Source organism: Nicotiana tabacum, chromosome 5, assembly GCF_000715075.1.
Source record: "Nicotiana tabacum cultivar K326 chromosome 5, ASM71507v2, whole genome shotgun sequence".
Classification (NCBI taxonomy): domain Eukaryota; kingdom Viridiplantae; phylum Streptophyta; class Magnoliopsida; order Solanales; family Solanaceae; genus Nicotiana; species Nicotiana tabacum.
The window spans coordinates 34,337,680-34,346,746 of record NC_134084.1 but is presented as its reverse complement, the minus strand read 5'-3'; the positions used below and the strand labels follow the sequence as shown (position 1 = coordinate 34,346,746).

The window sequence follows — 9,067 nt, the reverse complement described above, 5'->3', positions numbered from 1 at the left end:
AAGCCTAAGCACGTAGAGTTACTTTTGACTGTGGGGTGGGGGTGTGGTGGGGGTGTGGGTTTGTTACTCTTGCATTGGTAGGAGGTTAGTGCTTGCAAGTTGGCCCGGACACCTATTATAAAAAGAAACTCTCTTTTCCCATGCTGAATTTATTGACATCATGCTTGTTTCGATGGTAGACAAGAGGGTTTGCTCTGATGGTAAGCAACCCCCACTTCCAACCGAGAGGTTGTGAGTTCGAGTCTCCCCAAGAGCAAGATGGGAAGTTCTTGGAGGGAAGGATGTCGGGGGTCTATTTATAATACAGCACCCCCTTTCTCCAATAGTAGAAAACAAAAGTAAATAACAGGAGAAATAGTGCACATTTTTTAATTCTTTCTTCCCCCCCCCCCCCCCAATTTTTAATGATATAATTCTACTCTCCTATTCCCTCCCTCCAAGTTTACTTGTCCATACTTTTACTTGTCCAGTTTGAAAACCAATAGATAATTTGTTATTTTATACCTATTTTACCCCGATCATTTCCCAATATTTAGGATGTATAATAGTCAAAGTTGATTTTCTAACAATAATATTTAGGGTGATATAGTAAGATTATCATGTTATTTATCGTTTCTTTAGGGGTGTGCCAAGTCAATAGTGGACAAGTATAATTGGACAGAGGGAGTATATGATTAATTTTTAGTGTGCTGCTAGTTCTGTAAGTTTAGATATAAAGGTTAGGTATATAGAAAAAAAATTTCCATAAGAAACTTCCGTTTCTTTCTTTTTCAATTTTTAAAAGGATATACTCTTCTAACTGTCCTATAGTATTATTTATGATTAATTCGTTATGTACTGCTAATTTGTGTAAGTTTAAATATTAAGATTAGCTATAGAAAAGTTTCTTTTACTCTTGAATCGAGATTGTAGAATTAAGTCAACTTGCGATTTGAATCCTATAAGTGTTTAGTTACTGTCAATTTAATTTCAGAAAATTTAGCCAATTGGATTAATTCATAAATTGAGAGTTCTTAACTTTGTGGGATCAATTTTTCATCCTCTTAAAAAATCAATTGTTAGGAATGAAAAAGATCCTAAAACATGGTGCATTATTATATATATAAAATTTGATTTGGAATAATTAGCCTTTTCGTAATAGCAAAAAGTTTCTCATTATTAGGTGTAAAGTTAATTATTCAGAGACCATTGTTAGTATTAAAAGCATTAATCCACATTTTATAATGTAAATTGGATATAAAATTCTTGAAACTTGCTTGGTATAGAATTTAGAGGGGACAATAACCGGAAGACACGAAAGCAGAGATAATGCCTACCTTCGGATCCACTCCATTCTCATTTGCCAAAAATAAGCAAAACGTTCTTAAGATTCCTTTCAAACTTCAAATATTGCTAACCACCCCCACCCACGCCGCCCCCCCCCCCTCCCCAGTGGTGTACGCATAATTTTGTATACTTTATCATTTAATTGTCATAATTCAAACTTGTAAATGAGTTTCATGAGAATGGAATGGTGATGCTTTTAAGATTTTACGCCGTGTCTCAAATTAATGTTTACTTTGTATTATTTTCAAATGATGCCAACTTGATGTATATACACATTATAATTTGGAAAAAATAATTATTTACACAAACACAACATATATATAAAGAACTTTTTTTTTTTTTTTTTTTTTTTGTAAAACGGCGTAGGATGATACCCAGATGGGGAGTCTTGGAGTAACGATAATGTTGTCTCCGTGTGACTTATAGTAAGGTTCGAGTCATGAAAACAACCAATAATGCTTGCATTTCTGTTGGTTGCCTACATCACACCCCTTAAGGTGTGGCCCTTCCTCGAACCCTACATGAATGTGGAATGCGTTATATACCGGTCTGTCCTTTTTTGGTGTAGGGTGAGAGAGAATGAAAAATAAATGGAGATGATAAAAGTAGACTAATTATTTAATTATGGACACTTTTTAGTCTAAGGAAGACACCTATGGAATAACATGATTATCATATGAGAAGAAAAAGAATTTTTTAAAATTACATAGTATATGTAATGAGAAGCTTAGAATCAAAGTTAAACATAGAAGCATCAAAAAGGGACAAAGAAAACCTTAGTAACAGTAGAATGTGTTTATGGCAGGTTCACTTTAAGCTAACTAATTGGAGGACAATATTCTGATGTTTTCATAAACTACATGTTACACTGTCCATGAAGCAGAAGAAAGCTAAATATTCCCTCCTAAACTTCCCCTTCTTAAATTCCTGTCACATCACATAAAAGGGAAGATGAAGCAAAGTATACCAAGTAGGGGATATAGAGATTTTGACATACAAAATATTCAGTCATGTCTCTTCCTACTTGGTTTAATCTCAAGATTAATGCCCCTCATTATGTTTACAAGCCTACATCAAAGCTCATTCCAGCTTCTGTTCCATCAAAATTGAATCAATCATATACACAACATTTTGAATGTCCAAACTCTCTAATTCCTCCAGCAGATCAGGTTTGCCTAACCTTTTCCTTAAACATTCACATTATTTACATCAGTATGACAGCTCACGGACCGCTAGCGGTTGAACTCGAAAGGAGTTCGCTGAGAAACTCCTTCAGGCGAATCCCACATTCAAATGGGAGGGAAAGGTTAGGAGCCATTAAAGGCGGGCTCAGGAATTCAATCGTCGAGGAACCTTTTAGCTTAATATCCAAGGGGACAAAACCGTGAGCAGAGGTAGACCTAGGATTGAAGGTGCCCGGGGCACATGTGCGGACTGCCTAACCAGTGCCCCATATGGCTTTTGATCTTAAAGGTTCCAAGTAAAATATATGACCGTTTTAAATATATAGTGTACACATATATATCCAAAAAATTTATAGTTAACAGGGTTCGGTGACCCCTCTTCTCCAAACATAGGTCCGTCTCTGAGGCATCAAAAGTTGGGCCAGAGCGGACAATACCTTGACATCTGGGCTTGAGTCGTTATATTTTGCTAGTGGTTTCTAAAAGAATATGTTTAAATGTCAATGTTGCAAGAATCTATAATGTAGATGTTCTTTTTTTCTTCACCTCTGAGATTTAAAATATCTTTACTCTTGTTGCCAGAATGTTGCAGCAATTGTGTTTGGAGATGGATCAAATTCAAGACTTTATCCATTGACAAAGAGAAGATCAGAGTCTGCACTTCCTATAGCAGGAAACTACAGACTCATTGATGCGGTTGTTAGCAACTGCATCAATAGTAATATAAGGAAGATATATGCACTTACACAATTTAACTCTGCCTCTCTAAATACCCACCTTTCAAGAGCTTATTCGAGTGCACGAATCGGGAACGAAGCATTAGTTGAAGTAATTGCAGCTTATCAGAGTCCTGAGGGCAAAGGCTGGTTTCAGGTAAAGAAACAAAAAGGCAGTTTCAAACCTTTACTATGTGCATGTTTTCCAACTATCTATAAATGCTTGCTAAAACATTCCCCCTTGAATAGTTGTTAACACGAATAAGATCAATTCTGTTATAGTCATTTCTGTACATTCAACGCATTTTTTGGATATAGGATTACATAGGGTTGAACATAGTAAAATAAGAAATTGAAATTGTTCGTTTGGAGACTTCAGAAAAAGCTAATCATAGGTTCTTCTCTCCGTCCGAACAATAGGGTCGTTATGCTTCTTTATGCATTCTTGTATTCTCAGGGAACTGCTGATGCTATAAGAAGATGTTTGTGGGTATTAGAAGAGTACCCGATCCTCGAGTTTCTACTGCTTCCCGGTTACCATCTTTACAAAATGGATTTCCAGGAACTCTTAGAGGCTCACTGGAACAACAGAGCTGATATAACTGTTGCAGTGTTAAGTCGAACGAGGGATAACGATACAGAATTTGGTACTTTCCAACTAAATTCTGAAAATCAAGTCATTGCTTTCAAAGACAATCCAGATAAGAGAGTACGACTTCAAATTTCTTCATTTGTTTCTCATTAAGTCATTTCATACTGCTAAAAAAAACATGAATTAGCACTGGAGGTTCTTTAATTTCCTTGAACAAGATTAACACATTATTTCAGGTACAAAATTCAGAGAAATCAAATGATATTTCTCATGATAAGTTTGCCAGCATGGATATTTATGTTGTTAATAAAGAGGCTATGATAAAGCTTCTGACAGAGTATCATCCTTTGGCCAATGACTTCAGAAGAGAAGTTGTACCAGGTGCAATTTCCTTAGGAATGAATGTAAGAGTCATGTATTATCATATCCAACCAACTTTTTGCTCTAACTTGCGATCTTTAAGATTTTCTCAAAACTTTTGAACATAAAATATCTCCCTCTTGTGGTGTAAACATAGTCAATGTTTTGTTTTCACTCTAATTTAAACCGTTCTTTGATACAAACAGGTATATGCACACAAATTCAGCGGGTACTGGGACGATATGAGAAGCATTGAAGCTTACTACCGGGCAAATATAGAAAGCATAAAGAATACAAATAAGGCATATTGGTCAGTATCTTCAAAAGTCTCAAGAACAAAAGGCACTGCATCCCTTTAATGTTACCTAGAATAGTTCTTCAATGACTAAACAAAACTTTCGTTTTCGATAGCAGCTTGTATGACAAAGACTCTCCGTTATACACTTTGCCTCGACACCTACCTCCAACTCAGATAACTGATGCTGTTATAACGGACTCTGTGATCGGAGATGGATGCTTTCTCAATGTATAAAAGTGATCAATTGTCCTTGAAATTTATAAAAGAAGTTCAGAATTTTTATTAAGACCAAGACTATACCTACATCTTTCTTTCGTGCTTCGTGTTTTCTGAGTGCAGAGATGCAAGATCAGAGGTACAGTTGTTGGCATGAGGACAAGAGTAGGAGATGGAGCAATAATTGAGGATTCAGTAATAATGGGTTCTGATACTTACCAAGTAAGACACATGAGAATATTTCATTTGCATTCAAGAATGGTCACATTAAGGACATGGAGACTCTATGAATCCAGTTCATCTTCAAGTCAAATTTTGGTACTAAGGAAGATTAAGTTTCTAGGGAAGGATATTTAACTGTGTGGAGCGTTGGAGCAACGGTAAAGTTGTCTCCGTGTGACCTATAGGTCACGGGTTCGAGCCGTGAAATCAGCCACTAATACGTGCATTAGGGTAGGCTGTCTACACCATGCCCCTTGGGGTGCGGCCCTTCCCAGGACCCTGCGTGAACACGAGATGTCTTGTGCACCGGACTGCCCTTTTTATATTTAACTGTGTGAAAATGTGCAGAGTGGTCGTGCAGAGGAGGATATCCACATTCCTATTGGAATTGGAGAAGGCTCACGAATAAGGAAAGCAATAATCGATAAGAATGTGAGAATTGGCAAAAATGTTAAGGTACTTCGAAAAGATTTCTGTCAAGCTCAAAAAGCACCTTAGTTTCTGCCTATATGTTCCAATTTGCATAAAAAGTCTTAGCAGAATATTGTTGTTTGATCCTGTTTAATGCATTTCCTTTATCAAACTTCATTCATTCTTTATTATCTTTCATGCAGATTCTGAATAAGGAAAATATCCAAGAGTGTAATAATGAAGCAAATGGCTACATCATTACTGGAGGCATAGTTGTAATTTTGAAGGGTGCCATTATTCCAAATGGAAGCATTATATGAGTCACGTTCGCTTTGGACAGAAAATATCATTCTTGATAGGAATACATAGCTGCAGGGAGTCAAATTGTACACTCAGATTTTTTTTTCTTGAGACATTTTAGTTCACTTTGATTGATAGCTCAGATTAATTAGATCATATAGAATGATACTGTGATGACTTGGATTCATGTGAAGGGGAATAAAGTTTCCAAAATCTTGGAATCTTTTAATAAAATATGACAGCTTTGTTCTTTTTGGTGCAAGCTTAATGTTTTTTTTTAGAAGGAAAAGAAAACAAATTTGTTAAAAGATATTTTGTAAAATGTATATCCAAACGCAACCTTTAATTTCTAAAAACTATTTTTCAACATAACCAACTTTTTTTCAAGTTAAATGCATGTCCAAACACAACTTCAACTTTTAAAAAGTAAACTTCAAAAACTCTTTTTTTTTCAAATTTCAATCAAATTTATTTCCAAACGCTAGGTTAGGCTACAACTTCACTCAAAATGTTTTGGTTATGTGGATATTTTGAAAAGATAGTAAATCATGAAAGTCATTCTGATCATTTTAACTTTCTTTACTTTTATGGGGGACAAGGTAAATAAATTTCAACTGACAGTTAATGTACCATTATCTGAAGATTTATCGAACAAGAAAGGGTACTTAGGACCTAAAAAATGAACAACTATTTTGCAACAAGAGGACTACAAAAGCCATGGCAGCAGCATCACATTGCTTAGTTGGCTGTGAAAATTAACTCAATAGTTCCATTCTCCATCTATTTTTTTTTGTTCTGTTGTTATTTTTATGGTTTCTGTTGATGGTACTGATATATTGTCTCTTTTCGTTTTCTTGAGCCGATAGTCTATCGAAAACAACCCCTCTACTCTATGGGGGTAGGGGTAAAATTTTGTGTATATACTATCCTCCCCAGACCCCTCACTTATGAAATTTTACTGGGTTGTTATTGTAGTCCCATTCTCCTAATTGGACTTAGAAGTGTTGTCACTGGATATACTCTCAATTACAATACTCTTCAAAGTATATGTGAATGCTTAAATCCAGGGTGTATTCCGATTTGCTATGTTAATACGTGTTTAAAGGTGTCCATCATGTTTATTTATATTTAAGTGTGCTGAATGTTACTAGTTAAGGCCATCTCCAACCTTACCCCCATATTATCATAATGCGGGCAATTTTTGGGTAATGAAACTCCAACCCTCTTCCATTTTTTCCCTCAAAATGAGGGATGAATAGTGTTCCCTCAAATATGGGGTACATTATTCATCTCCCCCATTACTATTCATGTATATTTTATTATTTAATCTTTTAATTTATCTCTTTATATATATCTAATTATGTTTAAGTAATATCTTTATAATATTAATTTTACATCTTAACTTTGGCGCATAATTTTGAAAAATTAATTTTCGTGCATTTATTATTTTTATGTAAAATTGTAAGTTAATTTTATTATAAGTTATAATTTTACAAAAAATATATAATCATCTCAAAAAATAAATAGTACAAATATAAAATATTAGATGTTGCTAAAATTAAAAGTTGTGAATATAAAGTTCACCCCCATATCTTCATGGTGCACCATTTTTTCTTGAGTCGAAATCTGCCCCAAGAATGATCCGCTCGATTCTTTATCATTTCTTAACTGTCGCAAGTGCTTATCCAATTCTGGGTCGTACAGCACTAATTCCTTGGAGGTGGATTGAGTCATACACCACCGAACTTAACTTGTTACCTGCACACAAATGAGAAAATGTGAATACAAAAAAATAAAAAATAAAATTAGTTCCTGAATTAGCACTAAAAACTATTTTGAACATTATTGATTGCCAATTCCTAGCAACGACACCAAAATTTGACGAGCGCAAAACACACAAGAAAATTTATGCTCGCTAGTCAAAGATGTATAGTAAAATTATCGTCTTCACAGGGATTTGATCTAAACAATGTTCTAGTAATTTCTTGATTTAAAACAATGTTTAGTAATTTCTGGATTAAACTCTATTTAGGATGATAAATATTTTGAATGGAATAATTATGAACTAAAATTAAATATTAAAATTAAAGCACATAATAATTGATCACGAAAAGACAATAGTTGAGCAACACAGAAATAATCAATGGGAGAAATAAGGATCATGACAGGATAAGTGCAAGATAGTTATTCGGGTCTAACTCTAGTTAAATTCACTTCTAATGTTCTAATGAATCTCACGAATTCACTCGATGATTAATTCAATCGTATAGTCAAGACTCCTCTCTCGATTAAATCCGATCTCTATAAGTAAACAAATATAAAGCACTGTGAAGGTATGCAAGAACACATTAATGGACTGGTATTTAGGAAAACGTCTCTCGAATATTCTCCTAACTTGGTTTAGTCAACCATTCAAAAAGCTCTTTCGATTACTTAGAAGAATTGCTAAACTAAATCTAACAAAATAATTCAAAGATAATCATCCAAAATATTCCTCTTTTCATTAAATAATTCAGTGAACAAAATTGGAATCAATTCAAAGCTCCATAAATGAATTCATGCAAATAACTAGAGTTAAAATCCACAATTATCAATTAAAGCACCATATCTGTCAAACTCTAAAGTGAACTACTCCATAATCATAGAGAAAGTTATCACAAATAAAGTTGAATAAGAAAATGTGAATTCAATCCAAACTCGGGTGTTGAGTTGAGGAAAGAATTATGAATCCTTGCGCCTTAGAGTCTCCAACGCTCTTCCAATCTTCAGTAAGTCTAAAGTCCTCTACAAATCATGCTTTTGGTGTATTTATATCATATAAAAATGGGCCCGGACAAAATTACCCTTTCTAAGCCGAAGTGAGAAAATTGGATAGAGAAAATACACTGGTGCGTCTTGCCCTGTGACACGGTAGTATAATTTTCTCAGAGTTCCGGATTTGATCACTTTTTAACATCCCAAATTGGTTCTCAACCCCTGAACATAATCCCGGTTTAATTCCTTGGGCTTCTACTCAGACTTCAAAGCTCCAAATTATTCAATTTAGCTCCAAAATATCTTCTTAACTCGGAATCATCTCCGACAAGATATAAAATATATAATAAGTAAAAAGTACTAGCAATTAGGCTCAAATACAATCAAAGTATTGTAATTAGAATGCAAAATAAAGTAAAAAACGTGAGTTCCTATCCTACCATCTAATTTTTTGCTCGGATTTGACCTAGGGCTAATAAGGAGGTATGTGGACTTACAGCTTGTTTGGATGGTTGTTACCCATTGTATTGTATTGTATTGTTATCTCAAAACAATGCTTGTTTTGATTGTTTAGTTAAAATTGGTTGTATGGTATTGTTAAATTCATTGTTCCGGAACAATAAAAAGTCCCACTTTTTGAAACAACCGATTTAATATGATGGGATTATTTTCTATTTTTCTTTTCAAT

General features: G+C 34.4%; 1 protein-coding gene across 1 annotated transcript; it reads left to right on the top strand.

Moving 5' to 3' along the window:
* Window positions 1–2,230: 2,230 nt before the first annotated feature.
* On the top strand, window positions 2,231–5,873 carry LOC107816398 (inactive glucose-1-phosphate adenylyltransferase small subunit 2, chloroplastic-like). Its single transcript, XM_016642114.2, has 9 exons — window positions 2,231–2,495; window positions 3,093–3,383; window positions 3,684–3,935; window positions 4,055–4,222; window positions 4,385–4,488; window positions 4,593–4,704; window positions 4,816–4,914; window positions 5,263–5,370; window positions 5,529–5,873. Exons 1-9 carry the CDS (start codon window positions 2,337–2,339, stop codon window positions 5,643–5,645), a joined length of 1,410 nt encoding a protein of 469 aa, XP_016497600.1. The 5' UTR covers window positions 2,231–2,336; the 3' UTR covers window positions 5,646–5,873.
* The last annotated feature ends 3,194 nt before the right edge of the window (window positions 5,874–9,067 follow it).

Excerpts from the sequence above, each read along its gene's own strand:
- LOC107816398 (XM_016642114.2), top strand. The coding sequence starts at position 2,337 with ATGTCTCTTCCTACTTGGTTTAATCTCAAGATTAATGCCCCTCATTAT. Across the intron at positions 3,936-4,054 it reads AAGACAATCCAGATAAGAGA|GTACAAAATTCAGAGAAATC; the intron begins GTACGACTTCAA and ends ACATTATTTCAG. Across the intron at positions 4,489-4,592 it reads AATACAAATAAGGCATATTG|CTTGTATGACAAAGACTCTC; the intron begins GTCAGTATCTTC and ends TTTCGATAGCAG.